Below are 17,962 nucleotides of genomic sequence, written 5' to 3' on the forward strand. Positions count from 1 at the left end.
TCTTCCTTTTTCCTTCTTCCTTCTTCCTTCTTCCTTCTTCCTTCTTCATTTTTCCTCCTTCCTTCTTCTTTCTTTCTTCGTCCTTCTTCCTTCTTTCTTTTTCCTTCTTCTTTCTTCCTTCTTCTTTCTTCCTTCTTCCTTCTTCCTTTTCCTTCTTCCTTCTTCCTTTTTCTTTCTTCATTTTCCTTCTTCCTTATTCCTTCTTCACCCTCCCTTCTTCCTTCTTTCTTCTTCATTCTTCCTCCTTCCTTCTTTCTCCTTTCTTCTTCCTTCTTCTTCCTTCCCTCATCCTTCTTTCTTCTGTCTTCTTCCTTCTTCATTTTACCTTCTTCTTGCTTCCTTCTTCCTTTGTCCTATTTTCTTCTTCCTTCTTCATTTTTCCTTTTTCTTGCTTCCTATTTTCTTCTCCCTTCTTCCTTTTCCTTCTTCGTTTTTCCTTCTTCCTTTTTCTTTCTTCCTTCTTCATTTTTCTTTCTTCCTTCTTTCTTCTTCCTTATTCCTTATTCCTTCTTCCTTATTCCTTATTCCTTCTTCCTTCTTCCTACCTTCTCCCTTCTCCCTCTTCCTTCTTCCTTCTTCCTTCTTCCTTCTTCCTTCTTCCTTCTTCCTTCTTCCTTCTACCTTCTCCCTTCTCCCTTCTTCCTTCTTCCTTCTTCCTTCTTCCTTCTTCCTTCTTCCTTCTTTCTTCTTTCTTCTTTCGTCTTCCTCTTTCTTCTTCCTTTTCCTTCTCTCTTCTTCCTTCTTCCTTCTTCCTTCTTCCTTCTTCCTTCTTCCTTCTTCCTTCTTCCTTCACTTTTCTTCCTTCTTCCTTCTTCCTTCTTTCTTCATTCTTCCTTCTTCTTTCTTCCTTCTTTTTTATTTTTTCTTTCTTCTTCTTTCTTTCTTCCTTCTTTTTTATTTTTTCTTTCTTCTTCCTTCTTGCTTCTTCCTTTTTCCTTCTTTCTACTTTCTTCTTTTCTCCTTCCTTCTTTCTTCTTCCTGCTTTCTTTTCCTTCTTTCTTCTTCCTTCTTTCTTCTTCCTTCTTCCTTCTTTCTTTTTCCTTCTTCCATCTTCTTTCTTCCTTCTTCCTTCTTTTTTCTTTCTGCTTCTTTTGTTTTTCTTTTTTCTTGCTTGATTCTCTGATTCTTGATTCTTCTTCCTTGATTCTTTCTTCTTCTATGGTTCTTTCTTTTTTCTCTTTCCTTCTTCTTCGTTTCATCTTCATCCAGAGAATTTCAACTATTCGGCCAAACGGCATTCGGCCAGATGGCGTTCGGCCAAATGACCCTTTCGGCCAAATGGCATTCGGCCAAACGACATTCGGCCAAATGACCCTAAACCTCATGCTCATGTTCTACTCGTACGGATCCCAAAATTCAGAATACATGTTCCAACAACAGGTTTCTGCCATAGTTTGTGTCATTTCGAAAATGGCCTATTTTAATACTTCCGGAGGCTTCCTCAAGGGCCTCGGAACTATTCCAGGGTGGCCAATCTTCCTATAATCATATCCGGGTGTCATAATACAACTTGTCTTGAAAAATGCTGAAGTTTGATACCCATAATGCTAATATGGAGCGAAAATATTCAAAGAAACCTGTTGTTGGCCATTTCTCGAACAGGTGTCACCATGATTGTTGGTTCTGATATAATCCCTTTATACAAATCTACCGACTTGGTATAAATAGGGACGAAATGAACGTAACTTTCTTGGACTTATATCGCCAAAAACACACAACTCCCGGTCAAATTTACTGCATCTGACCCAGTGACCCACCAGAATAACTCCGGATAGGAAGACCACTTCACAAGTGCCAACATGTATTCTGGATTCTGGGATCCGTACAAGCAGTGATAAAACCAGGCTAATACGTCATAGAATGACGAAATAGCAGCAATTTGTTTTTTTTTCCTTCATTCTGGCCGACACGGGTTAAACCACCAATACCGTTTCTGAGATACAGCGAATATAAGATAAAATATACCGATTTTTCACATTTTCAGTCGAATCTATTAAACCTAGAATCAAATGTTACTGAGTCGTTGATTTTTATTGACAAACGCTAATGATGGAGCAGTGGTGGGCCATTTTCATGGTATGAGGTTGTGGAAAAAATACTTAACTTAAAAAAAACAAGTTATTTTTTTATAAATACAACCTTGAAGTGAAGCATCTTGGGAAAGAATATTTCAACCATACTATTTTTTATTTATGTTATAGCGGAAAAATAGAACAAATCTTTGCATAGTAGGTCAAGGTGGGCAAAAATTGGAAAAAAAAATACAAAAAGGCGGGTAAACCCCGGAACGTATATATCACATAAAATAAATATTTTAGCAACGCTCTCCTGTTATAGTTGACAAATATCATAGAAATTGCATTTTATTCTAATGACAGCGACAAGCAGATAACAAGCTTACAATAGTTTAGAAGGTGGATATGCTTTTGAAGATGGACACATGTTGTAAGGACGTGTTTAAAAAACCGTTTTGGAAATCTTTCTGATTCCCTAATTACTTGGAAACCTCGCAGTTAATAACTGTGGAAGTTCTTAATGAACACTAAGCTGCGAGGCGGCTCTGTCTCAGTGTTGAGATGTAATGTCAATAAGAAGAAGAAGATTTGGAATTGACCAGACAAACTACACGTGTCTTTGGCAAAGTGGCTTCAAATACCATTCGCTACAACATTCCAGAAGACACTAGGCTCATATCTGGTGTCGATGGTTAAGCAAAATTTTTATCTCTCTTTTAGGTGGATTAATCATTTTACAGATTTTCTCAAAAAAGGCTATTTTCATATCTAACGTCTTCTCCAAACAAACTACAGCGAAAAAATCCACAGAAACGATGCTATTAAAAAAGCGCACGAAATCGGCAAAAAGCAACACTTTACGTTGGTAGGACGCGTGCAATAAGAATCGTGTTATTGTGAATCGGAATTATCACAATTCTGGGTGGTTGGACGCTCGCATTTAAGTGTTTCTTCCTGTGCGTTGGTGGGACACCCGCAAGAAGAATAGCGTTATTGAGGAAGGCCCGTTTAGCCGAATGCCATTTGGAAGGTCACTAAGCCAAAAGTTGTTTGGCCGAATATGACATTCGGCAGAATAGGTCATTTGGCTGAATAGGACATTTAGCTGAATTGGACATTTGGCCGAATAGGATATTTGGCCGAATAGGAAATTCGGCCGATTAGAAAATTTGGCCGAATAGGTAGAGCAGAGCAGAACATTTGACTGAATTGATCGTTTGAAAAGCGAGAAATGTGGTATGAAAAGGGAGACATCTTACTTCTCAGCGCTTATTTTCAACTTCTCACTGTGAAAAGTGAGTAGTGCAAAGTTAGTAGTGAAACGTCTCGCTACTCAATTCTCACTCCTCATTTCTCACTTTTCACACCTCATTTCTCACTTTTCAAATGCCCTATTTGGCCAAATGTCCTTCTCGGCCAAATGACATCTTCGGTCAAATGACCTATTCAGCCAAATGATCTGTTTGGCCAAATAACCTATTCGGCCAAATGTTGGACTCGACAAAATGTCGTATTCGGTCAAATGTCCTATTCGGCCAAACGACCCTTCCCCGCTTTTTTTTAATAAGGAGATGTAAAGCGATTTGCGATGTAAAGTGTCCGACGTTATAACCAAAACGATGTAAAAATCTGCCAACAGCTACCGCGCTCTCGGCAGCTGGATTAGGGATGTTTGGGAATTTTCTTTCATACTTCCATAAAACATTGCGGATAAATGTAATACATTATGATTCTCAAAAATTTGTACAATACAGTCGACTCTCTACATCTCGATGTTCTATATCTCAATATCTCTCCCTATGTCGATGGTTTCCTCGGTCCCTTCCATCTACATACATTTGGGCATTCTACATCTCGATAAACTCCCTATCTCGACATCTCTCTATCTCGATGAGTTCTGATTATATTCTGTTCTTGATTCACTCTCCGTATGTCGATATGTTCAAATTTTTAGACTACTAGACCATCTTTGGGCAATAACAAACTGTATAAAGAATAATACCAAATAATTACTAATTAATGATTTGAGTGTATTACTTCTACGTGAAGTTAAACTATTACAATTATATGGAAATGCTGATATCATCTTCCAAATGTACGTCTAACATGTTCATGATAGAATTAGAGGCGAAAGTATAGAATTGATAGTTCCGCTAGGATACGGCAGGCATGAAGAATGTTTTTATAGAAGTCGATTTGAAAGCGAGCAGAGGAGGAGGGAAGAATATCAGTGTGGAAGCTGATATATCTCCACTGGCAAAAGGAAGGTGGTTTGATTTGCTCATATGCCATCGCGTGCGGAAGGATTTTCTATCGACGAGTACTGTCTCCAAATTTCTAATATGACATCAGCATCTAGTCGAATAGGATTTTTATTGGACAAATCAGAACGCATGGAGAAAACAGAACTGTGCAATCATACGAGAATTTTCTCCATAAGTTCGTTTGAACGATCCACCAGAAATTTCTCTCTCGACTCTTCTGGAAGTTCCCTTGAGAATTCCTCCGTAAGTTCCCTGGAATTTTTCCTGAAAGTCCTTGAGAAATGCTTTTGCAAGTTTATCCAGGAATTTCTTTGAAAGTTCTTCCAAGAGTTTGACAGGACATGCTCTGGAAGTTCTTCCAAGAATTCTTCTGGAAATTTCTGCAACAGTTCTTCCAGGAATTTCTTTGAAAGCTCCTATAGAAACTCCTACAGAAATACCTCCGGAAGATCCTACAGGAATTCCTCGGGAAGCTTCTTCAGAAAATTTTCGAAAGTTCCTCCAGTAGTTTCTATGGAAGATTCTCCAAGGTTTGTTTCAAAAATTCATAAGAAGTTCCTTTGAAACTCCCATCAGCAATTCCTCCGCAAGTTCCTTCATGATTTCCCAACTTTCAGGAGTTCCTCCGGAAGACCCAGGTGTTTCCTCCAGGAATTGGCTTGAAAGTTTCTCCAGGAATTACATTGGAAATTCCTCCAGGGCCTCCTCTGAAATTTTCTCCAGGAATTCTTCCGGTAGTATCGGCAGGAGTTCCTACGAAAGTTTCTCCAGAAATTTCTTGGAAAATTGCTCCAGAAACTCCTCCGAAAAATCATACGAGAATTTTCCCAGAAGTTCAACCAGGAGTTCCTTCATAAGTTCCTTCAAACGATCTACCAAAATTTTCCCAGAAGTTTCTCGACTCTTCTGGAAGTTCACCCAGAGTATTTTTAGGTTCCTCTGGGATTTATTCCGCAAGAACTTCCAGAAATTCCTACGAAATTCTCTCCAAGAATATTCTCGTAAATTCTGCCGGAAATTTCTACAGAAATTCCCTTGAAAGCTCCTACAGGAAATAGCTCGGTATTTCCTCCAGGACAAGCACAAGATGTTCCTACAGAAATTCATCCGGAAATTTCTCCACATTTTCTTTTTGATGTACTCTAGAGGTTTCTCCAAGAATTCTTTCAAAAGCTACTTTCAAAAGAAAGTTACTCAAGGAATTCTTCCAGATATTCCAAAGAATTCATCATGTAATACTATAAATCCAAAAAATAAAAAAAAAGCCTTGAAAATTTTGTTAGAGAACCAAACGCAATACGAAATTGCCAGCCAATATACCTTACATCACTTCCGAGTAATTGCAACAAACGACGTTGCTGGCGATTTATGAATCGACGTACACCTCTGAATGAGGGAACAAGATAAACTATCCGTTGTTAATTTCGACATACTTTGGTCGTTCTGTATTGATCGTACCGGTTTTACATGATACGCACAGGATCATCTTCAATATAAGCCTATTGATAGCTGATATTCAGATACAATTTGAACACATTACTCAGATCGGATTAAACTCAATTTTCTTCACGGTAAATGACCACTTTTGATCAGCAATTTCTCCCACTGACCATTGGTAGCAATTTTCCACCCTATTCCGAAATCACCCATGAAATCGACAAATCGTGCTTCGTTTGAATTTTCCCTTGCATTGTTACCCCACCGCGGGCGAGCTGGAAGGCGGTCGCCTGCCAACGAAGATGCTGCGCAACACAATTCAGGGCCACTGGCAGCCGCGCAGGTGATGGACCTCTGTCTGCTCCTACGTCGATTCAACGTGCTCCATAAAAACCGGCGCGGCGTGCGATTACTACTGCACTGATGATGGCCTTTCTTCCGATTGGAAAAGGTGTTTTCAATCTGCCGGCGATTGCAGATTACAACTGATCGTACAACTTGCTCCTTTGCAAAGATTCAGCCAAGTGACTGGATGGGTGGTGATCACTTACATGCACTTTCTCGTCGAACAAGTTGGGTCCGCAGATGATGCATCTACCACCGTGGGGTACTGATCCGTCTAACTGGTCGGAGCATGCGCGCGGCAACGCGCACAATTATCCTCGTTTCAGCGCTGTTGCACATTTTTCATTAACTTTTTGCTCTTCTCAAATTGATTAATCAGGCTCGGGCAATCTTTATTTCATTGAAATTGCCCATCGATTTTTTTTGTATTCACGGGCCTCGACTGGACAAAATGATGCAAATATTTCGGTTCCAAATAGGGAGAGTCGTTCACATATTGAGTAACCCTCGTCAAGTGTTGAAGGTTGATTGGGTTATGCGCGGCTGCCATTCCAATTTCCGAACCGCCGATCACGACAACGGAGAAAGTGTTTGCTCCAACATCAAAAAAGCACTTGGTTGCCTTCGCGAAACAACCTTGACCAAAGCAGGGACGCGATTTTTGTCGCACAATTTGCACTTCTGATCCGCGCGATTTCGTAACATCACTCATCGCATCACATAACTAAACCGATCTCTATTCGCCGTGAATCGATTACCAGCAGCCGACTTCGGAACCCAAGGCGGACGACCTGTCAACTAGCGCGTGTGGTTGCGGCGGCGCGGAGGTGGAATCTCGCGCGAAAAACAGTTCCGGCTCTGTTGAGATCATTTGCGGATCAAACCACCATTTGATTCGCCATTGTGCCAATTGAAAGCTCGATCGTGGAATGAAAGCAAAAAAAGGGGGCTCACGCACACGGATTAGCAACGATTACAACCTATCCAGCAGTAAGTGCCTGTTACCTTCCGTTTGTCATCGATGTCATTTGGTAACCGAACGGCGCAATGAATGGCCACTTTCTTCCGATCAAACGATCGTTTGAATGAGATATTGCTCGGAAAGTCCGCTCACGAACGAGTGGAGTGGAGTTTTGCAGGTTGTTACAATCACCAATTTGCTGCCTATTTTCGTTGCGTACCAATCAAGTTGACTGACGTGTTGATCAACAAGTATCTCAATCATTCCTTGTCGTGTTTCTGGACGAGCCGGACGTATTTTACTCCCGTGTCTCATCACGTGACGCGCTTTATACCGCTAGAGTTTTTTTCCCCGTTTAGTATTCGGCGGGTTATATCGTTAAGTTGCCTACGCGAGTGTAAAGCTAGTTACAAGGTGATTTATCCAGCCGACTAGTTAAGGAAGCGAGCTGTTCTAGCGATGCTATTGCAGTCTCGTTAGTTTGTTTTTTTTTTTTTCATCAAGTGCTGCGACGACGATCAGTATCAATCAGCATCAGGTCGTCATCGACAACGCTACCTACTCGGGTAGGCAGCAAACAGGCTAAGTAAAAAGATTGTATCCCATTGTCTCTTTGCATTCGTTTAACTTTCATCCACGCACCAGTGGTGAAGCTTTTGTGTGCTCTGCCTGTCGTTAGGCAAGGGTGGCACCGTTGCATTAGAGTGGGACGAAACGCAAAAAAGGTTGCCTGAATTATTATTAAAAACTTTGAATTTTTTTTTTTCTTCTTTTTTTTTGTGTGTGTGTTTGTTTTGTTATTATTATAATTAAAACCTATTAGTATTATTTTTTTTCTCTTCTATTTTTTTTTTTTTGGGATTTTGTATTACGTTTCATGGACGAAGAAAACGGAGGCGAGACGCCTCCCAAAGACAATGTCGTTCGCACGCGATTCTACCAGGCTTCTTCGCCTGGGCCTTGGGTTGTTTACTTTCGGCAGAAAGTGAAAAGTATTGATTTCCTAGGAATCAAACGTGATTTGACGCGTCGTTTTCCGAAAACTGATTTTCATCAAATCAATCGGAACAAACTACGTGTAACCGCACCTACATACCAGGATGCAAATGCTATCGCAAAAGACCAGAACTATAATGTGGAATATTTGGTTTATGTGCCCTCGCGGGAGGTCGAGATTGAAGGCGTAATTAACGCAGCGAGCCTGACTTGTAAGGATGTGCTTGCAGGAAAAGGCCGTTTAAAGAATGCCCTGCAATCTACCGTGGATATTCTGGACTGCAAGGAATTGCATTCAGCAGCCATGGTAGATGGTAAAAAGTATATTCGAAGTCAGGTTCGCTACGGGTAACGTTTGCCGGTTCTGATACTCCCAAAATATGTAGATATCGAAAATATGTTGTTTCCGGTGCGTCTTTTTGTACCCAGAGTTTTCAATTGTACCAACTGCAAACAGTTGGGGCACACTGCCGAGTTTTGCGACAACAAGCCCCGTTGTGGCAAATGTTTTGAAAAGCATAGGACCTGCCAACAACAAGTTACAAAGTGCGCTTATTGTGGCATGGACCCTCCCCATGGTTTGCAAGAATGTCCGGTGTACAAAAAGCGCACCCAAAAAGTTAAGCGTTCATTAGTACAGCGCTCTAAGCAGTCGTATGCAGAAATGGTGAAGTCGCAAGACACATCCGCAACTGCCAACGCAACGGCTGCTATTTCAGCTGCCGTTCAAGTAAGTGATTTTATGATGTCATTTCCATAGACGAATCGGACTCTGACGTAGCCGATATGGATGATTCTGCGGAGGTACACGTACCCGAAAAGAGGAAGAAACTGTCTTCCCCGGGATTGCGCCGTAAGAAAACAAAAATCATCCCTAGAAGCTTGCCGAAATCTGATGGTAATGGGGGATTATTTAAAATTCCGAAGCAGCCTGTCTATACTGCTCCTTTTGACCCATGTTGCAGTAAGACATTCCCGCCATTGCCTAAAACTGATGTTACAAAGAAACATCAGGCAAGGAATATCTCTGAGCAGAAAACTGCTACTCGTACTTCTAAGAAAAGAATCTCGTCCAAGCGAGGATTGATATCCTTTAAGGATCTTGTGGATCGTATTTTGAACTGGTTCAATATTCCGAATTCATTGAGGCCAATCATTGACCTCTTTATTCCAACAGTTGAAAGTTATCTGAAGCAATTGACTGTTTCATGGCCCCTTCTTGCAGGACTTGTATCTTTCGATGGATAATACAGCCATACAAGATACAATCACTGTGCTGCAGTGGAACTGTCATAGTCTGAAACATAAATTGGACGTGTTTAAGTTTTTAATTCGCAACTCCGATTGCGATATATTTGCACTCTGTGAAACATGGCTTTCTTCTGAAGATGAAATCAACTTCCACGATTTTAACATTATTCGCCAAGATCGGAATGATCATTATGGTGGCGTTCTTTTGGGAATCAAAAAATGTCACACTTTCTACAAAATTCCCATTCCGACTGTTAATGGTTTAGAAATCGTCGCTTGCCAAGTAAATGTAAAGAATAAAGACCTTTGCATAGCTTCAGTGTATATTCCCCCAAATGCCTCACTTAATCGTCGGCATCTTTGGAGCGCAGTCTCTCTTTTATCATCCCCAGTTTTAATACTGGGTGATATGAATGCACATGGTATTGCATGGGGCGAAACTAGAGACGATAACAGAGCGCCTATTTTCTATGATTTAAAGTGCGACGATTTCAACTTGAATATTTTGAACACAGGCGAAGTAACTCGAATAGGACCTCAAGGTCAGGAAAGTCGAATAGATCTGTCTTTATGCTCTAATTCACTATCATTAGATTCCACGTGGAAGGTAATCCAAGATCCCCATGGTAGTGACCACATGCCGATAGTCACCACAATCAAAAGCGGCTATCAACGATCAGTGCCAGTTAATGTTCCTTTCGACCTCACGAAAAACATTGACTGGCAAAAATTTGCATCGGCGGTAAACATTGGTATTGAATCAACTAATATTCTTCCTCCACTGGATGAGTATCGATTCCTTACCGAATTGATTCATAAAAGCGCACTAGAAGCTCAGAAACGACGCGTTCCAAGTACATCTGTCATAAGAAGACCAGCCACTCCTGGATGGGATGATGAATGTACTAAGTTGTATTCCGAGAAATCTGATGCTTTCAAGGCTTTCCGTAAACACGGAAGGTCTGAGCTTTTCGAAGAGTATTTGAGGCTTGAAAGAAAGCTCAAAAATCTTCTCAAGGCTAAAAAACGTAGCTACTGGCGACGTTTTGTCGAGGGACTATCACGAGAAACCTCAATGACAACACTTTGGAAAACGGCCCGCAACATGCGGAACCGCATTTCCACCAACGAGAGTGAAGAATACTCCAATCGATGGATATTCAACTTCGCAAAAGGTCTGTCCAGATTCCGTACCAGCTGAACCGCGATTTCGAGAATCTACGCTTGATCCCGGTTCTTTGGGTGGACCATTCTCAATGCTGGAACGATCTATGTCTCTTCTGTCATCAAACAATTCTTCTCCGGGATGCGATAAGATCAAATTCAAGCTTCTAAAAACCTCCCAGATATCGCTAAAGACGATTACTTGACCTGTACAACTGTTTCATGGAGTACAACATCGTACCACCAGAATGGCGCCAGGTCAAAGTAATAGCTATTCAAAAGCCTGGGAAACCAGCGTCTAATCACAATTCATACCGACCGATTGCCATGCTATCATGCATGAGAAAATTATTGGAGAAAATGATCCTTTCAAGAATTGACCATTGGGTCGAGCAAAATGCATTACTGTCAAATACTCAATTCGGTTTTCGAAAAGGTAAAGGAACAAATGATTGTCTAGCGTTGCTCTCTTCAGATATACAGCTGGCCTATGCGCACAAGGAGCAACTGGCTTCAGTCTTCTTGGATATTAAGGGCGCTTTTGATTCTGTTTCCATAGAAGTACTGTCGGAAAATCTGCACAGTAGTGGATTACCCGTTATTTTGAATAATTTCTTGTACAATTTGTTGTCAGTAAAACACATGAACTTTACTCTCGGCACTCTGACAACTTCCAGAAATAGCTACATGGGCCTTCCCCAAGGTTCATGTTTAAGTCCCTTGCTTTACAATTTCTATGTTAAAGATATTGACAATTGTTTGGAAGGACAATGCACGCTTAGACAACTTGCAGATGATGCCGTGATCTCCTAAGAGGTTCATGTGCAGAAGTCCTGCAAAGACCATTGCAAAATTCCCTAAATAACCTGACTGTTTGGGCCAGACATTTAGGGATCGAGTTCTCTCCGCAAAAAACTCAATTGGTTGTGTTTACTAAGAAGCGGTACCCTGCTCAACTGAAACTAAAGCTGTCGAAAGATGACATAAACCAATCTTTATCTTCTAAATACCTTGGGGTCTGGTTTGATTCTAAGTGTACCTGGAAGACCCATTTTGATTATTTGTTAGAGAAATGCCGAAAAAGGATCCATTTTCTCCGTTCTATCTCCGGAACATGGTGGGGCGCTCACCCGGAAGACCTCATCAAACTATATAAAACGACTATTCTCTCTGTTTTAGAGTATGGCTCTTTCTGCTTCCTCTCTGCAGCTGAGTGCCACCTAATCAAATTGGAACGAATTCAATATCGTTGTTTGCGTATTGCCCTTGGCTGTATGCATTCAACGCATAACATGAGCCTGGAGGTGCTTGCTGGAGTCACTCCTTTAAAGCACCGTTACTGGGAGCTCTCACTTAGAATACTGATCAAATGTGGAACAAGTAACACACTTGTATTAGAAAACTTCGATAATATGCTTGAACTGGCTCATCATTCAAGATACCTGCGAGTCTATCTCAACTACATATCGACAGATCTCTGTCTTCCATGTTATAATCCACCTCGAGTTCACTTCGTCAACGACAGTTCCTCAATTGAATACGATCTGTCCATGAAACACGCTATTCAAGGAATACCAGATCATCTTCGACAAATATCTATCCCTTCCATTTTTTCTGAAAAATATGAACATGTCAATTGCAATAACAGATATTTCACTGATGGTTCTCGCATTAACGGATCCACTGGCTTCGGTGTTTTCAACGTAAATTCAACCACCTTCCGAAAACTTCAAGAACCGTGTTCGGTTTATGTTGCTGAGCTGGCAGCAATTAATTTCGCTTTGGGGATAATTTCCGATCAGCCCGTAGACCATTATTTCATCTTCTCGGATAGTCTTAGTTCTATCGAGGCACTCCGGTCGATGAAACCTGTTAAGCACGCATCTTACTTTCTTACAACTGTAAGAGAGCAGATGCGTGATTTGGTCGAAAGATCATTTAAGATTACCTTTGTATGGGTCCCATCCCATTGCCTAATCTATGGCAATGAGAAGGCGGACTCGCTAGCAAAGGTGGGCGCACAGGAAGGAGAAGTTTATGATAGACAAATCTCGAACAACGAGTTTTTCTCATTAGTCCGTCAGAGTACTCTTCAAAATTGGCAAATGATTTGGTCACACAATGAACTTGGACGGTGGCTCTTTTCCATAGTTCCTAAAGTTTCTGCGCGAGCGTGGTTCAGAGGTGAGGACTTAAGCCGAGGCTTCATTCGCACGATGTCGAGACTTATGTCCAATCACTATTCACTAAACGCACACCTCTATAGAATAAACCTGGTTGATAGCAACCTATGTAGGTGTGGAGCCGGTTACGATGACATCGATCACGTAGTTTGGTATTGCTCGGAAAACGACGCCTCCAGAGAGCAACTATTGGATACCCTTGTGGCCCGAGGTAAACAACCCTACAGGGAAGTAAGAGGTGTTTTGGGGGATCGCGATGTGGTTTATATGCAGGCCATCTATGCCTTTTTTTGCTCGTCTGACATAAAAGTCTAATTCCCCTATCTTTTTTTCTTTCTCGTTTTTGTTTTTGTCTTATTGTTCTGTGTAATACGAAGCTATGGCCATCCGGAAGATGCTCCCTGACGAACCACAACTCGAGCCCGACGCTACGCCATACCGTTATTGACGTCAAATTCCCGGATGAGCAGCTGAAATACCTCAAACCTAAATCCCAACCTAGTCCGTCCTGAAATTACGCAATCTAACCTTGAGTCGCCACGAGTATCTTGGTCTATACCCTTTCCCCTTACTAACTGTTGATAATAAGATGATATCGATTGTAAATATCATAAAGTCTCGGCTCCGTTAAGTGTTATACACGCCTGAGCCTGTCAAATAAACACAATAGATAAAAAAAAAAAACAAGTATCTCAAAATATCATTTTCTGTTTCATCTCTGTGCAAGTTGAAAAAAAAACCGACGGAGAAATCGATCAATTAATTTATAGTGTAGCTTTAGTAGGAAAGGCTTGAGCAAAATTACCAAATTACCAACAGCTATTTAGGCTGATAATAACATCTGGTTCACCGGTATAGCAATTTTCATTAAACATTGAAATTCATAAGAAATTCTATAGCAGAAATGCAACACTTTGCCTCCAAACCAAACTTGATTTTTTTATGGATTTTCGCGGAATATTTTTTCAAATATTTTTATAAATTTCCACTGCAATTTCATCTTATTCCCAACAAATTTCAAGAGAAGAATATATCGGAATTTCTACGAGAAATGATTGGAATTTTCACTGGAAATACATTGGAAAAAACCAGAATAATCCACCTAGCGGTGATGATCCCTTTCTCGTATATTATAAAACAATTGAGATTCTCACGTCCGAATGTGTGAGTGGCGATAAAAGGAAAACAAACACTCCTAGATGGTGCTACTCAGCAAAGTTTGGGTAAAAATGAGTATATTTTTCATATATTTTTTGACTCCTTCGCAACCATTGTGATGACTCAATCAATTTCGAGGTTATGAGCAGAAGGAAAACAAACATGTATTTACACATGCCGAATTGCACATCAGTGTGCGAGCGTTAAACGTCACTCATCTCTATAAAACACATAATAGTAACAAGAAAAACACATAAGAAAGGTCAAAATTGCACTTTAGGGAGTTATCCAGTTATTTCCATCAATTCACATTTATTTGCGTTCATTTGAGTGAATTGCAGCAGTTTATGAAAAAAACTCGATTTTGAAAAACAATTTCCAATGTTTTTTTTTAATAAATCCGGAACGCAATGGCCAATTGCCAATAGCGAAAAATTAGGAAGGATTCAGCGTCGAATGCAACCTGTTGCTAGCAAATCGGACAAGGTTAAATTCAAAAAAGTGTGTCTTAGCTTTTCTATTGCTCATAGATATACATGTTTTTAGGAATGCCAACGGAAGGATAGCAATTGCAAAAAGAAATGGCATCAGATAATGAGATGGTGGCGAGCCACAGTAAGACCCGGACAGTGCGTCTCTTCTAGTGTTATGGGCAACGCAACAGATGATCGATTCACGACAAGAACAAATACATGCCTGGATCCACTATTATTCAAGATTGATCTCCCCCTATGAAGTAATAAATTCAAGTTGGAAATAAAAAATAGAGAACATTATGAAATTGTAACAATATTTATTTATTACTAGCAAACCCGACGAACTTCGTGATTTATAATTTAATTAGTTCTCGAGTTATGCAACATAAATTGTTTCATTTGTATGGGGGTTCTCCTTTACAGAAGGGGGAGAAACAATAAACCTCCACATGTCAGATTTGGTTCCATTTTCTTGATTAATTCTCGATTTATGAAGAAATTGGTATTTAATTTGTATGGGAGCCCCCAAGCAATGCCAAATTTCTCCCTCTCTGTATTGAAAACAATCGGATTGTGTGGCACGATTTCAATTTGATCATATAGGTATGTAAAAGTTCATAACATATTTTTAATAGCATTACTCATTGATTCTTGTTCGGGGCGATGAGTTTCATACAAATCAAAATCAAACTTTCATATTTGTAATACTTTAAATATTTCCCGTTGGATGTCTTTATGTGAATCGATAATTCGATTCATATTGGAAGAAAATGGAAAATGACAGACTGATAGACTGACAACAGCTGGCAGGCGGACGACTTTTGGCGTGACAGAAAGGTTTGACGGTACAAGTTTTGCGGCAAATTACCGCTTGTCGTGTGCATTCCCAACGCAACGCAGCTTGAAAAACCGCTACGTGGACATCGGGCCTTATGGTGCAACAGGGAGCGTTTTCCGGATGGCCAGAGCTTCGTGGTACAGTAAACAATAAGTCAGAGACAATAAAAAACTGATAAAGGAAAATATAAGTAGAGTATCGGCAGGTATTCCCGGAATCAGGGTTCTTACGACTACGCGATTTTCGCGAATTTCGCGGTTTTCGCGGATTTGGCGCGGATTTACATAGTGATTCTAGGGTTTCGCGCGGATTTAGTTTTAGACGAAAATTTAATAAATAAAATACTAGATCTAAGAACGATAGTAAAATGTCTATCTATCTAGTCTATCTGGGCTTTATTTTTATTAGCAAATGTTGTTGAAAACAAAACTTACGGAGTGCGTGATCTCTCATGTTTCGGACAGCAGAACGATCGCGCGGTCGGCCGAATTATTGTGTTCTGCATTGCGCGGCCGGTAATAAAATTAATCAGTTCTGTGCGTGATCTCTCATGTTTCGGATAGCAGAACGATCGCGCGGTCGGCCGAATTATTGTGTTCTGCGTTGCGCGGCCGGTAATAAAATTAATCAGTTCAGTGCATGATCTCTCTTGTTTCGGACAGCAGAACGATCGCGTGGTCGGCCGAATTATTGTGTTCTGCATTGCGCGGCCGGCAATAAAATTATCAGTTCAGTGCGTGATCTCTCTTGTTTCGAAGCGGGCTTGGTAGTCATATGGCTACTGCTTCTGCCTCATACGCAGGAGGTCATGGGTTCAATCCCAGGTCCGTTCCATTCTCCTACTTTTTATCTTTCTCTTTATTTCTTATGTTCTAGCAATCGCTAGAACTGGAAATGGACTTCCATACCGTTTTCATTACTATTCCTATACCTTCAACTTGAGTATTCTAACAGTAATCTGCTAGAATTGGAAATGAACTATAGAGCTCGTTTCCTACATCCAATTAGAAATTCCATCAGTCACCTTCTCCTATCTATCGCATTGGCAGCTCGTTAACCAAGACGGACCTCTGCCTCTCCAACCTAACCCAGAAATTCCAACAAATTCCGCATGAGCTCGTGGCAAGTGCAGAGGTATATTCGGCTTGCAGTGGGCGAGTGATTGCATCATCATTTCCTCCCCCTTCCCTATATTGACTTGCATTCTGACGTGGCAGGCGCCAGTATGACCTAACAAATGAGATCACCAGTACTTGTACGTACATTGAAGATGTGTGCTAGTCCCAAGCAAACATCTGTTGCTTCCCTGTGCAAGAACAGCTGATCTGGTCATAATGGAGTAGCAACTACGAGCAGTCAATCAAGCTCAAGCTCAAGCTCAAGCAAATGTTGTTAAAAACAAAACTTACGTTTGAAGGCTGTTAACCTTATTTTTAGGTATAATCTAAGCCTGTCTTAAATGCATTACACTCTTAAGCATTCTTTAAACAAATATAATGAGAAGCGGGGCACCATTTGTTGTCATTTTTAATCCATTCTGAAACATGACGCACACAAAACATGTCTGTTGAAGGACATGAACATCTATTTTCTGATTATTTCTTTTACGATGAATCACTTTTTTATTTTTTCGTCAGGAATTCTTATATAGTGTTGGAACATTTTATATTGCTTTCATTGGTGCCGAAAAGTGTGATCAATCAAACAGATTTATAATGTTATGTAACAGAAAAGTAAGTCGTTTCTGTAACATGGAACATGAAACCTCGGAACATCTGCTTTGCAGTTGTGATGCATTGTACAAGGGTAGATCTAAATTTCTAAATATGTAGTGGCTTTATGCAACCAAGAGATATTTGGACTGGAAATCCTGGAAAACTAGTGGGTTTCATTAACTCAATTATACCGGACTGGGAAAATACGCGCCTTAGGTTTACTTGACAAATGGTGATCAACCTACAAGATGCGAATACATAGTTAAGAGTAATCAGGGGTATACCACAAAAGTTCAACTCAATGGACGCAGTGGTTCTACGCACCAACAAAAAAAAATGCTTTCATAGCATTCATCTAGAACGAGTAAGGGGTTATACAACAATTGAAAAGACAAAAATGTTCTTTGATTTGATGCCTCATTCTATTAAGTGATTCCGCAGAAAGTCGTTCAAAAATTAGAAGATGATTCTCAAAAGTTATTTCTGGAGGATTTTTTGCGATATTTTCGGATAACTCCGATAGTATTTTTATAGGATTACCAACAGACCTTATGAGGATCCTTTCATTAATTCCTTGTAAATAAATTTTCAAATTACAGCATTTGAAATTCGAAAAATTATAATGAATTTTTTAAAGAAAATCCGCGGAATTTTTTGTTTAGCGGTGACAGCAGGAATGACCTAAAAAATACCCAAGAATGCCGCCTCGAATATACAAAAAAATCAGGTAGGTTATAGCGATGATCACAGGAATTTCTGTAAAAGTCCTCAAAAATAACACCGAGAGTTTTGGGAAGTCAACAATCAATTTCTACAACAATTTCTGAAGCGATTCTTGCAGGAATTCATAAAGTAGGCACTGAAGATTTTCCCTAAATGAATTTTCGCATAATTTCCCAGGGGAACTTTAGTAAGAATATCAGGATTCTACAGAAGTTCTCGGAAGAATTTCCGCAGACAATTTTGGAGTAACTTCTGCAGCAGTTCCAAGAGCAGTTGGATTTCTGTCAACATTTGTAGGAAAATTTCCACTAGAATTCCCGGAGGATAAATCACAGGAATTTTTGGGTTGAACCTGCGCACATATGATGAATTTCTGCAGCAGATATTAACGGAAATTCCATGAAAAATGGTAAAAAATTGCGAATAAATTTTTCAA

The 17,962-nt window shown here is 40.2% G+C and overlaps 2 protein-coding genes across 3 annotated transcripts in view; one reads left to right on the top strand and one right to left on the bottom strand.

The window, feature by feature from the left end:
* Window positions 1-17,962, bottom strand: part of LOC134206233 (mucin-2-like) — a 310,180-nt gene that overhangs the window by 260,317 nt on the left and 31,901 nt on the right. The gene's annotated exons all lie outside the window — the stretch shown is intronic.
* On the top strand, window positions 7,405-13,300 carry LOC134212257 (uncharacterized). Of its 2 annotated transcripts, none has more exons than XR_009979232.1 (2): window positions 7,405-7,588; window positions 12,994-13,300. XR_009979232.1 is itself a non-coding variant. In XM_062689955.1 (2 exons), exons 1-2 carry the CDS (start codon window positions 11,708-11,710, stop codon window positions 13,062-13,064), a joined length of 1,191 nt encoding a protein of 396 aa, XP_062545939.1. In that variant the 5' UTR covers window positions 11,668-11,707; the 3' UTR covers window positions 13,065-13,300. The 2 variants fall into 2 exon arrangements, 1 of the variants encoding a protein (XP_062545939.1); XM_062689955.1 differs by lacking the exon at window positions 7,405-7,588 and adding an exon at window positions 11,668-12,827.

The sequence above is a fragment of the Armigeres subalbatus genome, chromosome 1, assembly GCF_024139115.2.
Source record: "Armigeres subalbatus isolate Guangzhou_Male chromosome 1, GZ_Asu_2, whole genome shotgun sequence".
NCBI classification, from domain to species: Eukaryota; Metazoa; Arthropoda; class Insecta; order Diptera; family Culicidae; genus Armigeres; species Armigeres subalbatus.

What these genes read in the sequence shown, in the direction of transcription:
- LOC134212257 (XM_062689955.1), top strand. Translation starts at nt 11,708, where the DNA reads ATGCATTCAACGCATAACATGAGCCTGGAGGTGCTTGCTGGAGTCACT. An exon ending in GGATACCCTTGTGGCCCGAG is followed by an intron (nt 12,828 to 12,993) that starts GTAAACAACCCT and finishes TGTAATACGAAG; the next exon opens with CTATGGCCATCCGGAAGATG.